Source organism: Meles meles, chromosome 3, assembly GCF_922984935.1.
Source record: "Meles meles chromosome 3, mMelMel3.1 paternal haplotype, whole genome shotgun sequence".
NCBI classification, from domain to species: domain Eukaryota; kingdom Metazoa; phylum Chordata; class Mammalia; order Carnivora; family Mustelidae; genus Meles; species Meles meles.
This window is the reverse complement of record NC_060068.1, coordinates 172836049-172856494: the sequence shown is the minus strand read 5'-3', so window position 1 is coordinate 172856494 and position 20446 is coordinate 172836049. Positions and strand designations below refer to the sequence as shown.

General features: G+C 47.3%; 1 protein-coding gene across 2 annotated transcripts in view; it reads left to right on the top strand.

Moving 5' to 3' along the window:
• The window catches only part of TRIO (trio Rho guanine nucleotide exchange factor), a 225404-nt gene that overhangs the window by 34727 nt on the left and 170231 nt on the right, over positions 1-20446 (top strand). For both annotated transcript variants that reach the window (XM_046000363.1, XM_046000365.1), the window contains exon 8: positions 11073-11303. In XM_046000363.1, the coding sequence (XP_045856319.1) occupies positions 11073-11303 (231 nt within the window). The remainder of the gene's footprint in view (positions 1-11072; positions 11304-20446) is intronic.

Genomic DNA, 20446 nt, shown 5'->3' with positions numbered 1-20446 from the left:
AGAGAGAGAGAGGGAAGCAGGCTCCCCGCTGAGCAGAGAGCCCGATGCGGGACTCGATCCCAGGACCCTGAGATCATGACCTGAGCCGAAGGCAGCGGCTTAACCCACTGAGCCACCCAGGCACCCCCATGACCTGAACTTAAACCAAGAGTTGGATGCTTAACCAACTGAGCCACCCAGGCACCCCTGGGCCTGGCTTTTTTGTGAGGACTTTATGGGATTACTTATTGCATGTTCACAACTCTGGGGCATGTGTCCTTGTTGGCTGTGTTGTTACACATGAGGAGACCGAGGCTCAGAGGTCAAGTGACTTGTGCCAGGTCAGCACTTGGAGTAGGTGGAGCAGAGACATGAGCCCAGGCAGGCCGGCTCCTGCGCTCAGCCACCACCCCGCTGCCTCCATGTGCCCTCACATGCTGGGCACAGCTGGTGCAGAGAGCCTGACGTGTGCCCCGCTCCTCCGTGGTGTGGTCGTCAGGCCGGTGAGACCAATCTGCCTTTCTGACTCTGGTTCAATTCCGGGAGGGGAGTGGGGGCGCATGCTTGTCTTCAGCGAGGTGTCCCCCACTCTCCCTTCATCGTGGGCATCTGCAGCCGTGTATGCTGAGATGAAAGATCACCGGAGACTCGAGTAAGAAATACCCCAAACCCTGTAGAGGGCAGGGCACAGAGAGGATGCTTGGTTTACCCATATCTTCCTTGACGAGAACTACCAACACACTGGTCAGAATCACAGGGAAGAAACTGGCCATTGGCTTTTCAGTCTGGCACTTCCTGCTTCATCAAGTGGCTGCCACTCTCCTGTCCTTGGGCCCCGCTCTCCTGATCCCTTAGCGTCCTTGGGTGAATTGAACGGATGTATGGAATGGTTGTGATATTTGCTTCAGAATGTGGTCATACCTCCTGCCCTGAAGGTTAAAATCTACATGATTGTTTCTCTGGCTACCTTTATTTTTTTTTAAATTATTTTTATTAATATATAATGTAGAATTTGCCCCAGGGATACAGGTCTGTGAATCGTCAGGCTTACACACTTCACAACACTCACCGCAGCACATATCCTCCCCAGTGTCCATCACCCAACCCCCCTATCTCCACCTCCCCACCCCCAGCAACCCTCAGTTTGTTTGTGAGCTTAAGAGTCTCTTATGGTTTGTCTCCCTCCCGATCCCATCTTGTTTCATTTTTTGCTGGCTACTTTTTTATCCAAAAGATCCCCCCACTCTTGTGTGTGTATGGGGGGGGGCGCACTGCTTTATTTTGTCCATGGAATTTAAAAGGAGTCCTCAGTATTATGTTTCTTAATTTTGTACCCAATGTATTTTAGTTAATTTAATAATCTTTTAGGAACTATATAAATATTATTGATAGCCTTTTTAATTTTGTGTGCTTCCTTATTTATTTATTTAATGTTTAGAGTGGAAAGGAGGAGCAGAGGGAAGGGGAGAGAGAGACTCTTAAGCAGGCTCCATGCCCAGTGTGGAGCCGGATGTGGGGCCGGATTGCATCACCCTGAGATCATGACCTGAGCTGAAATCAGGAGTCAGATGCTCAACCATCTGAGCCTCCCAGGCGCCCAGTGATAGCTTTTTTCTTTTTCTTTTTTTAAGATTTTATTTATTTGGCAGAGAGAGATCACAAGTAGACAGAGAGGTAGGCAGGGAGGGGGGGAAGCAGGCTCCCTGCTGAGCAGAGAGCCTGTTGTGGGGCTTGATCCCAGGACCGTGAGATCATGACCTGAGCTGAAGGCAGAGGCTTTAACCCACTTAGCCACCCAGGCGCCCCAAGTGATAGTATTTTTAACAGTAAAATGGAAAATTGAACAGATATTTAATTTTTTTCATTGCGTTAGTTCTTGAGAATTATTGTGAGTTCCAAAAAACATACTAATTTCTTTCTCCCTAGCATACCATCTCAACGCATTGTCTGATTTTTGACCTGTAGTCAGGAAAGTGAGTGTTGCCCACCGTGTAACTGGGCCTTCACTCATCTACGTAGTAGTGATTTTCTTGGGAACTGTGTTTGGATTGCTCTGATAGGTTCCAGACCCCTGTGGGGCTGAATAGTTTGCTATTAAGGTGCTTGGCAGCAGCCAGGCTACGGTCTTAGAGGACACGACTTGTGTCGAGTCAGCCTGACCTGACCAGTGTCATTCTCTGGCTACCTTGGCCAGTTCAGTCTGCTGGTGCCCTTGTGCTTCTGGCAAAGTACGTGATTCTGCCACACTGCCTTCTATAGGAATGGGGCATCTTGACATGGGAGCTTCGCTTTACCTCCTGTGCAGTTTCATGGGCGTTTGTGTTGGTACAAAGCCTTAAATAATTTGATGGCAAGTGAACTGCTTTTCAGGCTGAGGGATTAAACCACAATTTTTAGCCTAAAAACCATGTTTGTGGCTGAGCTATAAACTCAAGGAAACAGTAACTTCACAGTGAAATGAACAGAAAAGTCTTCCAATAGAACAGAACAAACTTTTTTCTTTTTAATTAATGTTTGAAATAGTTTCAGGCTCTAGAAGAGTGTTAGAATGGAACAGAGAGCTCCCACGTTCCCTTACCCAGATTTCCCTGTTTTTCACATTTTCCCCCATTCGCTCCGTCGCCCCTCCCCTCCCTGCTCTCTGGAGTCAGCAAATGAGCTATGCCGCAACACAGCCGTCCTTCCTCCAGACCCGGGGCTGTTTCCCCCGATGCTGTCAACAGCATGCGTCACACTTGGTGGACGCACCTCAGTGGGTTCCTTCACGGTGGAGCATTGTTTAGTCTTTGTGACAGTGTTTGGGAACAAAGCACCTGCGGTCTCTAGGATGACCCTCAGCCTCCTGCCCACCCAGGCAGTGTTACTCCTGGGCTGATAAAAGCCAAGTGTCTCAGCAGGGTCAGAGGATGCTGACCCCTCCCACCACTGGTGATGTTGACCTTGACCCCTTGGTGAGGTTGGTGTCTGCAAGGCTTCTCCAGGGCAGAGTGATCATTAAAAAGATTTGGTGTTGAAGAGCATTTTGTGGGAGATGCACTGACCACTGTTTCTCATCAGACTGCGCCAGCCTCCGCCCCTCTAAGCTACCAGTGCTGAGGCCGCCTGGCGGCCAGTGTTCCTCCTCCACTTACCAGGTGCTCTGCTACTGTGAGGAAGAACTGTATTGTCTTTCTTTCCTACTTAATCATCATTTCAGTGTGAACTTATGGTATATTCATTGGGGTTATAATCCGGAACTCTATTTTGATGCTTAAACTGTCCACATTTACGGAGCAGGAGCCCCTTTTCTTGTGTGGTTTTTGGGTCTGCTTTTGGTTTTTCTAATGCCCTTACCATTATTGGAGCATGCCCTTACTTTCCGGTAGAACGTTCTCAGACTCACTCCGTCCTTTCCCGGCCTCATCCCTGAGACCCACTGTCTCACCGAGGAGCTGCAGGAGTTGTGCTGTGTGGGATTTAGAGACTAAGATGGGGGAGCTCGGGAGCGCCTGTTTGCTTGTGGGACATCCGTGCATCCAGGCTCTCGGGGCAGATAGTCGGGAAACCCTGGTGGGCACATGTTCGCGCCCACCCCACCTGGGACTGTGGCTGGATCGCGCCGCATCTGTGGTCAAGACCCGTGTGTCCATACCGGTGCTTCCGTTCCTAATCCAGCACAGCGGGGCTCTTTCCAGCCTTTCCCTTTCTGCATTTACAAATTCCTTCTAAGACCACGGGAAGCCTGGCTCCCTTTACCCCCAGATGCATCAGCCGCTTGTTCAGGGAGTGTATTTTCTCCATCCGCCCCGTCTCCTAGCCACAGGTCTGGCTTCTTTATGTGTGTCTTCCCCCTCCCGACTCCTCGGGGCCTTAGAAGGCCCTGCAGGGGACACCTGTGTTGGTGCCCCCACCTCCCTGCCTAGACCCTGGGAGCCATTTCCTCTATGCCAGGAGGGAGGGAAGGCAGAGGAAGGGAAGGACTCCTTTTGATTTTGAAGTGGTTTTTCCTCTCCTGAATCAGTGGCGTCCTCACTGCAGGGTGCCTGTCGAAGCAGCTTCTCACGCTCCAGCCCGGAGATGCAGAGTCGCCGTCTGTGTTTATGGGGTGTCCTTACTGGTGGGCATCTCGGCTGCGAGGCTTATCCACCCCACACTGGAGCCAGTTCTCACCCTGGTTTGAAGGATTGTGGTCCCCCCAGGAGGCTGTCCTCCCAGGGCTGACTCAGAGACCCCGCCGGGGCACGGGTCCTCGAGGGGCAGGGACGTGGAGAGCAGGACTTCACCCTTCCCTTTTCCTCTCTTTCCCCTTCTCCTCCCCGTAATTTTTTTCTTTAAACAGTGTCTGCTGTTTCTGTTCTCTGGTGACACCGGTTTGCTGTAGGAAATCTTCCCAGTGTTTTTTTCTAAGTCACAAACCCCTGCTTCTCGGTGTTGTCATGAGCCCCGGCCCGGGGTGTTGCTGTTTGTGATTTGGCAGCGGGAGCGTGCGGGTGCCCCGTGAACTTGCGCTTGCTTCCCCTTGCCAGGGTTGGGGCTAATCCTGGCTGCCGAGGTTGATCACAGGAGAGTGAAGCAACAGACTCGTCTGGGGAAGCTATACTTTCAGAAACAGCGTGTTAGAGTATTCATTTTTAACACTGTTTTTGAGCAAACAAACTCATCAACTACTTTCCCCACAAACTAAATTCCTGTGGAGGACTTTGAGCTCAGCAAGCCCGTGTGGCCCCGCACGCTGAACGCGGAATGCCGGAGTTGGGTAGGCGTGCCCGCACCCCTGCCGACGGTCCTCACCGCTGCAGCCGTGGCTAGCGACTCCTGGAGCGGGAGGAAGGGAGGTGGCACGTCGGCCCTGGCTGCTCTGATTTGCAGTGACGTCAGGGTTTCACTTCTGTACTAGCTTCTCCGTGTAGCAGATCCGACATGCTGCGCAGTTCTGGAGGTGACTGGTTCGCTGCCCGTGGAGCCGGTTGGCCGCCTTCTGTGAGGCACTGCCTGCGTGGGTGACGGCGTGATTAGAGTCAAAGGCATGTGAGAAAAACAGCAAACTGAGTCACGTTGATAGTCAGCTCACTAAAACCCCTTGTCTTTGGTGTACGTGGAAGCTCGGCGGCCTTGCCGTGGAAGAACTTCTGTGAAGCGATTGTTCCAAAGCCTCATTACGTAATGCAGCGCTGCCGTTGCTCCAGTGCTGGGGTCAGCGTTGAGTGCGGTGTCCGAGGTGCCAGACCACACAGCAGTCTCTGCACACCCTCATTCTGGAAGCCTTGCAAGGGGTCGAAATTCGAAGGAGTAGAAAATGGCGGGCCCGGGTGGAGTCTGCCACACAGCCGTGTTCTCTGCGTGGACCTGATGTAACTAACTGGGCTGCTCCAGCCGTTTCCTGTTTTCATCTTATCTTGGTTTTTCCTTTCTGGGAATCCTGGGTAGAGGTAGCAGAGAGTCAGACATAGGTGGATTGATCTGGTTGTGAGTAAGAAACCTAATAGCAGAAAGATCTAGAAATCTGCCACTAGAGGACCATCCTAAGAACTTGGCCGGAAGAAAGAACCATCACCAGAGAAAAGAAGCCTTTTCTCTCTCAGGTAGCCTCCCTGATGCATGGAAAAATGCCTCTGCCAGGACAGGACCTTCCAGAAGGTCATTGACTTCTGTTCCTGGTAGGACCTTCTTAGCGTAGCTGTCTTTTGCCAGGTTTAACCTCCTGATTCAGGGAGGAGGTGTTCCTGTTTGGCCGAGGATGATTGACCACAACTATAGAACATGTGGACCCATCGCCACTCCTTCCTGTCATATTAGAACTTTGATTTCAGAATCATTTCAGCATGAGCTGGAAAGGCTAGTGGTGGCCGTGGAGCCACTCCCAGGCTTCGTGTAGAGGGGTGTGCTCTGCAGGCCGTGGCAAGCCCCAAGCCCTGAAAAAAAATTCTAAACAAATTGTGCTGGTTTGAGTTGATGCAAATGGTGCAACTTATTTCCTGAAAGTTTCGAAGAAGGACTGGTGTTTCTTCGCTGCATGCTAAGTGTCGTCATTTCTCATCGTGCCTTTATATATTTTGTGTGTTTTGCTTCCTTGTTTGGGTTCTATCTGGGGACTACCATTTCCTAGCACCTTCAGATCTGCACCACCACATTTGGACCTAATTGACGTATTGCAGATCATATGTGGTCTTTGGGAGGTGGCGGTTTTTGCAGCCCTAAGCAATAATGTCCAGGTGCTATTCCCTTTCCATAGATCAGAGCAGCCTTCTTACTTTGTGTACGTGAAGAAGACTCCTGCTGGAGTCTCTTAGCTCTAATCTGGTGTGTGGGAAATGTGGAGCACCAAGTACCAGAAGTAAGAATAGGCAAGTCTCTGTGGGGGGCAGTGGAACACACAGGAATCCAGATCTCCCCAATCTTACAGATCTTGTGTGGAGTTTGCTTAGAAGTAAATACTCAAGGGGTGCCTGGGTGGCTCGGTTGGTTAAGTGCCTGCCTTTGGCACAGGTCATGATCTCCGGGTCCTGGGATGGAGCCCCGTGTTGCGCTCCCTCTTTAGCAGGGAGCCTGCTTCCCCCACCTCACTCTGCCTCTCCCCCTGTGTGCTCGTTCGCACATATTCTCTCTCAAATAAATATAATCTTAGAAAAAAAAAAGAAAGAAATGCAAGGACCAGACCATTATTCTGGATTTTTAACACTTAAGAATTTTCATTTGTCCTGATTTAGTTACTAGAGCATATTAGTTCATACACCTATAGAACATTATTAGTCTTTGTAAAATGCAATTTGCACTATCCGTGAGGTCCTGGAGCACTGTATTCCAAGAAAAACAAAGAGCAGAACCTGAAAAAAATGAGTCAGTTTGATTTCTTCAAAAATCATAGAAGTCCTGCTCTTTGATAATAAAAGTTGATCTTCTTCTTGAGCTATTATCCCTTTCTGGGACAGGGTTGAACTGCCTGAAAGCTAGAAAATTATTTTTAGACAAAACATATAATTTTAATAAATTAATTCACCTGGTTCAATGGTTAAGAAATCTAGAACTGCCTCACATACTATAAACGTAGCCTATTTGTTTCAGTACTTAAACTATATAGTAATATTTAGACTGCTGTATACTTTTCAGTGTCTTTCATTATTTCTCTTCTGGTTATTCTGTACCATTTAAAAATCTTTATTTCTTTACAATAGCCTTCATAAATATGTAGCATATTTTTTCCTTATGTAATACTACTGTAGTAATGAAGGCAGACATTTTGCCGGAAGTCACTAAAATAGAAGTGATATCCTTTATGGGCTCGCATAGCTTCTTTTCAGTCAACACATCTACAAAAGCTGCACTGAGCGGGGCGCCTGGCTGGCTCAGTGGGTTAAGCATCTGTCTTTGGCTCAGGCCATGATCTCGGGGTCCTGGGATCGAGCCCCACGTTGAGTACCACCTTGGGCTCCCGGCTCAGCAGGGATCCTGCTTCTCCCTCTGCCCCACCCTCCCACTGGTCATGTTCTTTCTCTCTTGCGCATGCTCTCTCCCGAATAAATAAATAAAATCTTTAAAACAAAAATGAAGATAAAAGCTGCACGGGGATAGAATTGTGTCTGAAAGGTCTGTTGGAGAAATGCTACAGTGAGCATGTGCTGGAGTCGCGTGCTGTCTGCGTCTGGTCTCAGTGGGCGTAAGCGATGTTCTCTTGCCTGGAATCCGTCTGCCACTGACAGCACCAGCAGTCACACTGACACGGACACGCAGTCCCCACTTAGGAATTCCCAGAAGGCGGGGTTCTACTTGTAAGTTGTCTTATGTTGAGGTATTTGTGTGTTCACGTTCTGTGTGTGAACGCAGCCATTTCCCATCACCCATCCGTCACGAGCCAGTGTGTTCTTCTAAACCCAATAATGGTATCTGCTCCAGAGCTCTGCTAAGTATTGCAGAGACCCCCAAGGGAAGACAGATTCATTGGAATATTCTTGCTCAGATTATTTATTTATTTATAGTAGAACATTAATGATGTCTCCCGAATGCCTGAGGGCACCTGGTGAGGCCTGAGAATTTTGTATTTCTAGTGTATGTTGTAAAACAGTGGCTTAAGATAAGGTTGCTTTCTACGGGTGTAGAAGTCCCAAGGCTGGCATTTCAGGGCTGATGCAGTAGCTCTGTTAGTAAGAGATCTCTGGATACAATTGTCTTTTGCCCCTTTAGCAGGGAGGCTGCCATACTTAAGGTTGCCTCAACGTTATTATCAGCCGTCTCCACCAAGTTCTTGGGAGCAGGGAGGGGAAAGAGGCAAGAGGGGCTGAGCATACACCACCCCCTAAATGTCTTTACTGGAAGTCCCCTCAGCATTTTTTGCTTCTGTGTGTTGGCTACTCTTGCTTGTAAGTGAGGTTGGAAAATGCAGTTTTATACTGGGGAATTGCCATCCCTGGCGATCAGGGTTTGGCTGTCAAGGAGGGGCCAGTGGACTTCAAGGAGATAACTGCCTCCTCTGCCATACCTCTGATTTATATCCTTCTAACACATATTCACCAAATTGTATGCTCTGTAGGTTTCTTGACTTATGTTTGTTATAAGGAGTAAAACTTAGAGGAAATTTTTCTAGGAAATTCTTACTAGGCTCTATAGAATGTGAAGTGTGTGACTTCAGTGTGGGCACTGATTTTCTTTCTTTTTTTTTTTTAAGATTTTATTTATTTATTTGACAGAGAGAGAGAGATCACAAGTAGGCAGAGAGAGAGGGAGAGAGGAGAGGAAAGCAGGCTCCGTGCTGAGCAGAGAGCCCGATGCGGGGCTCGATCCCAGGACCCTGGGATCATGACCTGAGCTGAAGGCAGAGGCTTTAACCCACTGAGCCACCCAGGTACTCCAGGGCACTGATTTTCAATCCTAAGAGAAGCAACACCCCCAATGATTAACAAAACATTTTCTGATGCCTGCTATAAAAAATGTATGAATAATCTTCACCTAAAATTTATGTGTGTACATATATGTAAATCACATGTATGCTACAGTATAAATTACAGACAAAGGTGATTTATAATAAAATGTGTTCCTATAAATGCCTAAGGACATGCACAATAGAAGGAAAAAATAGGTATTAAGATCTTTATCTATGTTGGCTGTAGATCAAAAAACCATTGCAAATATAGCAAGTGCAGATTGGACATGTGTTATATCGGTGACTCCAATAGAGAGAATGGCATTATCGTGCTGCTACTTTGAAACGGTAAGCAGCTCTTACAAATTTCAAAGAAAACCAGGCACTGCCTTGCTTTGATGACCATGGTAATCACATTCCTGGAAAAATCAGTGTATGTTAGAGTAGGCAAAAAAAAAAAAGAAGAAGAAGAAGAAGAAGGAGGACCTACACGTGTATATGCTAAATAGAGCCCAGCTCAGACAATTGAGCAGGAAAGGTCTTCACTTTGAGGTAATATCCTGGCTCTCTGGATCCTTCCCCACGAGTCCCTTCCCAAATCCGTCATGGTGCCTCCCTCTACACATCCCTTTCCAGTGTACTGAAAGTGCCCACGTGAGTTTCAGTGACTCCTGCGGAAAGCTCTCTGCTTTAGAAGACTTCTATTTTCACTGTTTTTGTTGTTACAAATGCCTGATACTAAGTGGTTTAGTTGGTTCTTTATCACCTATTTTCTTTGGTTCTCTCACCTTGGCTGTTTCTGCTGACATTTTGCTATCTCGACGTGTTTGATCAGTTTTAATCTAGGAAGGCTGACAACCAGCCTTTGTGGGGAACAGTCAGCACTTCCCATGGAGGTCTCAGAATCAGGTCTTAGAAATCAAACACGTTCCATTCCAGCATGACTGGAGGTTGTAAGACCCTGGAAGGCTATTCCACGGGCTCCTGGCTGCTACCGGCTTCCTGTGTCTGTGTGTTCCCTTCCCCTCCTCCTCCCGCTTCTGCGAGTTTGCCTCTGACCCCTGCTTGTGTCTGTTCAGAAGGCTCCCATTTGCTCCCCCCTTCCGTAGAAACCCAGTGAGGTTTCCAGACTCAGCAGTATCTGAGCACAGGGATCGAGGTGAGGGCTGACCCGAGAAGTCCCCAGGTCACAGCCTCCTACATTGTAGGCCACGTGTCTTTTCTATTGTCTGATGTCGAATTTTTTTCTATCGCATCTGGCATAGTCCTTTATAAATCTTAAGAAGCACTTAAATATGAAAAATACGTAGTGCTTTTCTTTCCATTTTCCACTTTTATCTTTGCTTATTTCTTTGGCTACTATGAGTGCTTTTATTTCATTGTAACTTGGTAGTTAGCTTCCAGAGTATAGAAATAATACTGAAATCTCTTTTAAAAAAATGATGGCTTTTTTTTTTTTTTTTTTAGATTTTATTTATTTATTTGACAGACAGAGATCACAAGTAGGCAGAGAGAGGGAGAGAGGAGGAAGCAGGCTCCCTGCCGAGCAGAGAGCCCGATGCGGGACTCGATCCCAGGACCCTGAGATCATGACCTGAGCCGAAGGCAGAGTCTTTAAACCACTGAGCCACCCAGGCACCCAAAATGATGGCATTTTAATTAAAATTTCTTTAAGTTCATGAATGAAGTAAAATGACACTTTAAAATTTTTATCCTGTGAGGTAAAATTGCTATCCAACTGCATCAGAAAGTTTAAGTACAGATTCTTTGCCAAGGACTAGATAGTATTTTTTTAACTGAGGTTTTGAGATTCAGTGTTAAAACTTGGCTCCACTGTGATTGTTTAATTCTAACCATATCTCAAGAGAAAATTATTACATTTGAATTTTAATTTGCAGATAACTCAGCAATGTAATTATATTAACTGACATATGCCACTTCAGGCAAAATACGATGTTTATTCTCTACGAATGGCATCAACTATCATGTATGAAAATGAACATTCTTTTAACTCAGTGTTCGACCACATTTGGTCCTGTGGCATCACTGGAGAACTGAGGGATTTGTTTTAAATTTTATTTTGTTCTTTATGAAATACGTCTTTGAGTAAAACTACAGTTCATATTTGTGTATGTGTGTGAGCGTATGTGTGTGTGTGTGCGCGCGTGCGCACGCGTGCACGTCTCCGAGCGCACTGCCAGGGTCATGGCCTGGGTAAAGCAGCGGCCCTTGGCTAATCGCCCCTCTGCTTTGTCGGAAGGTGAGCCAGGATGGGAAGTCGCTCCTCGACAAGCTCCAGCGGCCTCTGACCCCCGGCAGCTCCGATTCCCTGACGGCCTCTGCCAACTACTCCAAGGCCGTGCACCACGTCCTTGACGTCATCCACGAGGTGCTGCACCACCAGCGGCAGCTGGAGAACATCTGGCAGCACCGCAAGGTCCGACTGCACCAGCGGCTGCAGCTCTGTGTGTTCCAACAAGACGTGCAGCAGGTCAGTCTCTGGGCGCTTTGCCGCGGGGGGACGGAGTCGGGTGCTCGGGAAGTGCGTGCCATCCTGGGCGATCTGTGCTGAGAGATAAAGCGGGGGAGATGGGAGGATCGCACACGCACGTCCACACGCGCACACAGCTGCTTTGCTTTCTGTGCGTGGCCGTGGTGCTGACGATGTGTGCACCGGCTTCCGCCAGCCGTTAGCTCACGTGGGCAGAGCATGTGAGCTGGGGCAGGGCCGCCCCTGGGGACTCAGGCATGTGTTTCTGAAGCAGGTGGTCCCCAGTTACACTGACTGCTGAGAATGGTGCCGGAGGGGCTTCCTCCTGGTTCACTTACAACTCAGCATCTCTGTGTTCTCCGGTTCCTGGAGCAGTAAGCTCACCGCCCGTCCATTTCTGCTCGGAAGGTCATGCGGTTCCTGGTGCCCTGTAGGTGCTTAACAGGTTCGAGTCTAGTTCACTCAAAGTGGAGTTTAGGACTATCAGTGTCTAAGCAGTTTTCATCTTGTTTGTTATTGTTACAAAAGTAAGCATAAGCCTAGGCCCTAGTACCGTTCATGCCCCTCTTATGGGGTAGAGAAGATTGGCCTGCTGCCAGGGTTTTGAGGGTTAATGCTGTGGTAGCAGGTACAGTATCGGACAACTTTAGTGAGAAACAAGATAACGGTTGTGTCCTTGCTCTAAAATAGAGGGGAAAAGGGTGTGGACGAGGTGTTGACGCTGGGGCTGGGAGGACCCTGGGGTATGTATGCAGGGAAGCCCGAGGAGGCGGTGGGCGGTCACTGTGGTAAGTCTGGAACAAAACCTCTCTCTCTTCCCTGAGCGCCCAGGAGCATTGCTCAGACATGTACAGGTTCAGATTTCATTCCCCCCACCTCGTGTCATCCAAGGGCCAGTGGGCTTTCCTTCCTGCTCAGTGGGCTGAGATGGTGGAGAGTCGTGCTGTGTTCCGATGAGCACATAGACTCTCCTGTATTTCACTGATCATCATTCTTAATGTAATGTGAGTCTGGTGAGTTCAGAATACTTTAATTGCTCTATAATTTTTAATTTTCACATATAGTGCTTTGATCCTGCTTATGGGTGTTTGAGTTTTCTGAAGATTCCATATACCAAGTGCCTCCAAAATTGTCATTTTGATGTTATTCATGTTTCTCTCCAATGCTCTTTTAATCAAAGAGGATAATTGCCAGGGAAAGAACATAGCTTAGGGAGTGAACAGGGAGAGTCGATGTCAGGGAGTTATTTGTGAGAAAAGAGGTGTTGTGGTTAAAAGCATGAATATTAGCTTCTCCTAATTGTCTAAAAACTTCTATAGACCATGAAGTGTTAATAGTTTCAGTGCAGTTATTAAAGGATTTTCCCACTCACCTCTCTGTCCCTTGGATCAAGTGTTCTATATGCACGCATGGACCAGCATGCCTTCTGGACTTGTGTCTGAAGCAGCAGCAGGGGCTCCCCCTCCCTGGGTCACCCCAACTCTGAGGGCTCCACAGGGTGCCAGGCACATGAGAATAAGCCACTGGGCAGTTTATGGCAGGGGAGGCACCTTTGGGAATAGGCTGAGGAGTCTAGCCATCTAATTTGGCACCAAGTACTTAATGCCCTTGAATTTGAAAACACCAAACATTACATTTTATATGTAGAAAGGTAATTATGATAATTATGAGACCAGTTCTTTATGCTAGATTTTTTTTTTTCTCAAACATCAGTAGGTTGGGTTGGATGTCAGCGGGAGAAAGTGTTTTGCAATACATATAATGCATATATGGTCCTATTAGCATTCCATAGAAAATAAATAATTGCTCTTTAAGGGAAACATTCTTTTGATTAAATGATCTGGAATGGTCTGGACATGTTATGCAAACAGGAAATTGCTGCGCAGGCTTGACTTGTGGAGCAAGAACTGAAGTTGATAAGATTACGCAAAGTAAGCACTTTACCTCGAAGGAGTTCATAGGATGTCAGAACCAACAGTGTGTTTCTGAAACTGAAGCAATTATAACACGTGGAAGTTTTTGCTATTTTGAACATAGACTGGGAGAGGTAAGCTGAGAATAAATGGGAAAAAAAAAAAACAGTAGTCCGTATCAAAGACATTGTCAGCTGAAGGTAAATTTGTAAAGATGAACACAAAATTCAGAAAAAATATAAGTCAACTAGGTACCACAGGTGCTTTTAAAACTGCTTGGTTGTTTTGGGGCACCTGGGTGGCTCAGTGGGTTAAGCCGCTGCCTTCCGCTCAGGTCATGATCTCGGGGTCCTGGGATCGAGTCCCGTGTCGGGCTGTCTGCTCAGCAGGGAGCCTGCTTCCTCCTCTCTCTCTCTCTGCCTGCCTCTCTATCTACTTGTGATCTCTCTCTGTCAAATAAATAAATAAATCTTTAAAAAAAATAAAAAAAAATAAAACTGCTTGGTTGTTTTGAGTAATGAAAAGGCATCCATAAATAGTGCTGAGAGAAATGATGGAATGATGACACTTTTACGGAAACAGCCTTCCCAAAGAGAAAGAGGACTTGTTTGTTTGTGGAAAAATCTTCCAAAGACTAGAAGCCAGAGGGTCAGTAGCGTGTTTTCCAGGAAGAATGGCATGATCTTTGAAACATGAATAATTTTGGTTTAGTGTTCAGTTTTCTTTTCACAAGCTAAGGGAATGTTCTGATTTCCGCATGGAAGGTGTTTCAGATACCCAGACGCTGGGTGAGGGCAGGGGCAGGGAGTCCCCTGCTGCCGGGCCCCTTGCCACTGGAGGAGTGGACTAGGGACAGACTCAGACGCACATGCTGCCTGCTGACAAGTAGGCACTGTTCACTTAAAAAGAAAACCAATACCCTGCCACCTTTCTTGTCGGTAGAGCAATGGATGTGCTCCCATTGCCTTGTGGTCGCTGTTGGAGCCACCCTCCGTGGGTGTGCGCTTGCGTTCCTGCCGAGCAGAGCAGTGATCTCCAGTATGGGCCACGCTGAAGGTCGCTCTAACGGCAGCACTTTGACTGTCCTTGTTCAAGGGCGAGGATGCGTGTGGAAGTAGCCCACGGTGGTCTGCTCGCCCGCTCCTTTTCCTCCTCGCCGCTGCAGCGTGCCTGCCTCTCACGCTGGTGCCAGTTAGTTACTCCAGCAGGTTGGGCGAGGTGGACGGGCCCCAGAATCCCCTTTCCTGAAGCAGGCAGCCCTTCCCACGAAAGCCTCCCACCCCCACCCGCGAGTGTGACCGTCACCCCTCTGAGTTACGTCATGGAACAACTCCTTCCAGGCTGATGCAGGGCCATTCACTGAGAAAACAGTGAAACAAATCCAGTATCTTCTAGGTTCTTCTCACCCACATTTCATTCCTTCTCCTTTTTCAAATGTGTGACACTCAGACATACAGAGGTAACTGTGTTGCATGTGTCAAAGGTCCTTTTCTCAAGGAATTGTAATCTAGTAAAAGCAGATGACTTGATAGTCTAATAACTTATACCATAGCGTGCTCAGATTTAGTGTTTAGTGTCTCTGGTTGTTGCCAGGTATGATTTCGCTCAGGCGCGGATGTGAGTCATGCCTCCGAAGGGGTTAGCTGGAGTGAGAGAGGGAATACAGCTCGCCGCCCTCCTCCTTGGTACCTGCCTGCCTTGCTCAGGCATCTTGAGGGTGAAGATCTGTGCTTCAATGATTCGTGCAAACGTGGGGGTTCCAGAAAGCCTCGTCCGTCTCCATGTCAAATGTCAGGTGAGGAGACCTGTAATAGAGGCGCAAGTCGTGAACACCTTCACGGGAGAGGTAGGTTTGGAGCTGCTCGTTGAAGGATGGGTAGGAAGTCAGCAGGCCGAGGACGGGGCAGCTGGAACCGTGCTGATTCGAGACCCAGAAGGCCAGGGCCTGTCCGCAGAGCGGCAGGCAGCCCGGTGTGGGCAGAACGGAGAGGTGTGCAGGTGGGAGACGGGGCAGGTGCTGGGAAGGTGACCTCATGATGAAAGCTTGTGACGTGGCTCTGAAAGGGTCGGGATGCCGGTGAAGGGGCACGGTGCACCTTGCCTGAGTGCTGTACGTGGGTGCCAGAGCCTGGGTGACTTGTGAGTGGCTGTGAGGCTTACGCGAGGAACACGTACGTGGCATCCGGCTTGCCTTGGTGCTTCAGGTGCTTACTCACAGGTCCGTTGCTCGCCTCTCTGACTCTCACAGCCGCCCCGTTGAGCCAGCGCTTCCCCCCTGCTCTGCTGAACTCACACCAGGCAGGGCTTGTGCCGTGTGCATTTTGACTCGATGCTCTTGGCGGTGGGGGGTGAAGGACAGGATCCTGCATGGGTTAGAAAGCTCGCCCTGTTTGCAGTGTGGTTAGTGAGGTGAAGGGAAGGGAGACTCCAGTTGGGGAGACAGGCTGAGTCCTTTTGTGGCCGTCCATGCGTGTCACGGAGGAGTCGTGGAGAGCGGCATTGTGAGGTCCGTGGGGCGCTGATCTGGGTTTTACTCACTGGTGTTTCCCAAGTGTCCGGGACTCAGCTCAGTATTTGTCGAATGAGTGAATGGATAGATGAAGAAATGTAAGGAATTACCCAATTTTTCTAATTAAAGATTCTTCTGGGTTAAAAGTTTATTTATTCTGGAATGGGGGTGGGTTGGCCTTATGTTGGAAACAAGTGATCTAACTAGGAGATCCGTTTGAAGGAATAGGAGTTTTGCTTGATGTTGGGGAATCAGGAGTGGCTCAGGAAGGAAGGGATAATTTCAGGGCCTGGCAATTGTGCAAATGCGGGGAGGTCTTTCGTACGGATTTTGGCCACTTGAATACAAAATGAGGGTCTTAAATGCTGCAGGGGGAGGGAAGTCAGGATATGCCATCAAGACAAAGGAAGAGGTTTCAGGTGCCCAGAAAAGCTATTTTATTGGTTTGCCTTGGGTCCTACCTCGGCTGCTATGCTAATGCCACTAAACGCCATCTCATTGTGATGCTTGACTTAGGAGTTCTTGGTTGGTATCACTTAAAATGGACCTCGCTTTTGAGTGAAGGTTTCTGAACCTCATTGTCCTTTGCTCATTAATTTAAGTCAGGAGGGTGGGTTTTTCTCATCCCACTCACCAGAATCATGATATAATCCTAGCTACTTAACATTCTCTTCTGTTTACATTCCCACGCTCACAGTTTTGATGTGGCTGGTGATAAGAGTGGTTAGAGGATTAGACCATCTTTTCTGAGAGCTTCTCCATTGGAATTAGGGAGTGCTGGAGGGTAAGTGTTCGGGGAGGGATCTGGAAGCTGCTGGGGGCCTGTGGAGGCTGGCGCTGGTCTTCCTGGTGGGTTTAGAGCCAGCTTTAATTACCTTTTGTGGTAGTGAACACGGGAGAGACTTGACTGTGAGGGTAATCTTTGTAACCAAGCTCAGAAGGAGCTAAAAGCCAACAGTGGGAGTTCAAAGGGTGGGAAATGGGTGAATTTCTTCCCCCCAAGCAGACAGAATCAGGACTGTAGGATACATGAGCTGGCGCTGTGAGCCAGCAGGGCAGGGAGCTGGAGCCCAGGGGACTGGGGTAAATCGGAGGTGAGCAGGGAGCAGAGGTCGTCAAGCCCTTGAGGACCTCTATGCTGAGGAGCAGGAGAGCCCGGAAAACCCCAGGTCCCGTGGGACTCCCTTTTATCAAGTGCCAGCCATTTTGCCTGGGGCTCCCAAGTGGAAAATGCACAGGGATTAGCTGGACAGGGGATAGTGCATGCCTGCAGACAGGTTCAGGAACTAGACTGGCTGTGCATAAGAACTTCAGTGTCCCAGAGTGAGACCTGGACATAGGAAGATTGGGGGGTGGTGCATAACTCTGGACTCTCTCACATTCATTTCCAAACTAGGAATGGGAAAGATGCAGATGAGCCAGTATTGATAGAATGATGATTTGGTTGGAATAGCCAAGATCAAGACTATTAATATGAATAATAACCTACCTACCACCCTCCTCCTTCCTTTCCTTCCTTAGCTTTTTTGTTTTCCTTAAGAAATTTCATGTACTTATGTAATTAAAACTAGGGTAATAACCATGAGAACTGGTGATTTAAATATTTTTAGAAGATAGATGGGTAGGTAGATGATGTAAAAGTTTAAAGTTCCGCCAACTCCTCTTTTTTTTTATTAAGTTTTTCATTTTAATACCAGTGTTATATTAGTTTCAGGTGTACAGTACAGTGACTCAGCAGTTCTGTACATCACTCAGCGCTCCTCATGATAAGTGTGCTCTTTAGTCCCCATCACCTTTCCACCCCCTCCCACCCCCCGCACCTCCCCTCTGGTAACCATCTGTTTGTTCTCTGTAGTTCAGAATCTCTTTCTTGTCTTGTCTCTCTCTCTTTTTCTTTTCCCTTTGCTCATTTATTTCTTAGATGCCACATATGAGTAAAACACACGGTATTTGTCTTTTTCTGACTTATTTCACTTAGCATTAGCTCCATCCATGTCATTGCAAATGGCAAGATTTCATTCCTTTTTATGGCGGGATAACACTCCATTATACATCCACACGCTTCCATTACACCTCTGTAGTAACCTGTCAGTGGACACTGGGCTGCTTCCGTAATCCGGCTGTTGTAAATAACGCTGCTATAAGTATCAAGGTGCTTATATCCCTTCGAATTAGTGTTCCTGTATTCTTTGGGTAAATACCCAAGTAGTGTGATTACTGCTTGGTAGGGTAGTTCTATTTTTAATTTTTTGAGGAAATTCCGTACCGTTTTCCAAAGTGGCTACACCAGCTTGCATTCGCGGCAACAGTGCAAGAGGGTTCTCCGTTCTTCGGCATCCTCGCCAGCATCTGTGGTCTCTTATGCTTTCAGTTAGCCGTTCTGACATGTTTGAGGTGGTATCTCATTATAGTTTTGATTTGTATTTCCTTGGTGATGAGTGATGTTGACCATCTTTTCGTGTGTCTATTAGCCATCTGTATGTCTGCTTTGGAGAAATGTCTGTTTGTATCTTCTGCCCATTTTTAATCGGCTTATTTGTTTTTTGGGTGTTGAATTGTCTAAGTTTTTTATGTGTTTTTTGGATACTAACCCTTTATCAGATAAGTCATTTGCAAATATCTTCTCCCATTCAGTAAGTTGCCTTTTAGTTTTGTTGATTCTTTCCTTCACTGCGCAGAAGTTTTTTTATTTTGATGAAGTCCCAATAGTTCATTTTTGTTTTTCTATCCTTTGCCGCAGGAGGTATATCTAGAAAAATGTTGCTACGGCCAGTGTCAGTGAAGTTATTGCCTATGCTCTCTTCTAGATTTGTTTTTTTTTTTTAAAGATTTTATTTATTTATTTGACAGAGAGATCACAAGTAGACAGAGAGGCAGGCAGAGAGAGAGAGAGAGGGAAGCAGGCTCGCCGCTGAGCAGAGAGCCCGATGTGGGACTCGATCCCAGGACCCTGAGATCATGACCTGAGCCGAAGGCAGCGGCTTAACCCACTGAGCCACGCTGGCGCCCTCTTCTAGATTTTTATGGTTTCAGGTCTCACATTTAGATCTTTAATCCCCACCAAGCCCTCTGTGAGCCCTTCTTCATTGACTTCACCTATGTTCCCTTCTAGCCCAGAAAGTGTACATGGAGCACGTGGTCCTGACATTTCATATGCTCTTGGATTAAACAAAAGTAGCTCTTAAGGTGCCTGGGTGGCTCAGTCGGTTAAGCATCTGACTCCTGATTTTAGCTCAGGTCTGGATCTCAGGGTCATGAGACTGAGCCCCGAGTCGGGCTCCCAGTCAGCAGAGTCTGCTTGAGATTCTCTCTCTCCCTCTTCCCCTCACCCCTGTGCTCACGCTCTCCCCTCCCCCTCAAAATAAATAAATCTTTTTTTTTTTTTTTTTTTTAAGTAGCTCTTGCAACACAGGGCATTGTGGTTCTGCATTCCACATTTGCTGTAATATTTGCTATATATTTGTGTAACTTGCTGACGTTTTTTTGTTTAGCTCATTTTTCCAAGTTAGCATTAGGCTCAGTATACTTCAGAATGTTCTAGAAACCGTACTTTTTAAAGAATATCTTTCCATATTAAGAATAAGTCTATAGATTTTTAGGGCAAACTTAATTCTAATTTTGGAATATAATGAATGAAGAAACAGTTCTTGGCTCCAGTGGAGAGAAATAAAGACATGGAGGACTATCATTATTGTCAGGCAACTGTGCATGCTGGGCCTGAAAAGTTCCCTCTTCTTCCTTCAGTCCCCCAAAGCCCACAAATGTGTATTGACTATGTCTCTCATATCTCACTGTCAAAGTTGTGCCGTGCAGATCATAGACTTTAGAGCCAGAGGCCCTCATGATCCTGTTAAGCTGAGCTCCTTATTTTCCAGTTAATAAAACTGAGAGTAGAAAAAGACCAGTGACTTGACCGAAGCTCCAGGAAGCCCAGTGGTTTTCTAACTGCTTCACAGCTCTTGACCTGAGGAGGATTGCTTACCTCTGAGCTAATCAAAGAGCAAATTTAAACTGACATGTTACTTAGGAAAGAATATTGCAGTGGAGCTTATCACACTGGGGAAGGGCTTTCTAGAAGCTACAGTTGCTCACCACTGTAAGGGGTTCACTTAGTCCCCTTGGGAGTGGGTAAGTGGGGGTGGAGAAGGCAAGGGAGAGAACTCCTCTGCACGGATTCATGGCTTCTAGCAGTCTCGAACCCCTCTCCCCACACCTGCCCCAGGCTGTATCCTTCTCCTGGTCTCCATGCAGGTGCTCAGCGAGCCTGGCCTCCACCAGAAAGGGAAGGACATGAACAAGGGTGCTGGTTTCAGGTGAAATATGCTCTGAGCTTTCGGGGCCTGAGAGAGGATGTGTATGTGGAATTCAATAATATAAACTCCAAGTATCCTTCTTTTGTGGTTTTAACTTTGTGGACAAATTTCATTAGTGGCATAATATTGGATATCCTTATGGCAGTGCTAGACACCAGGCTTTCATACAACATTCTGAAAGCGAAGGACTCCTTTTTGGTCTCCTGCTTACGTTTAGCAAATTCGCAGTGATGTTGCTTAATCACTCATTCATTGTATAATTGTTAAAATACCATTGATTTGATAATCCAGAAAGCTCTGATCTAAATGATTGTTTCAGGACCACTTATTTAAAAAATGGCACTGGGAAAAAAAATTTTAAAATAGGCAGCCCTGGAAACACGGTATGTCTGTTTCGAGATGGGCATC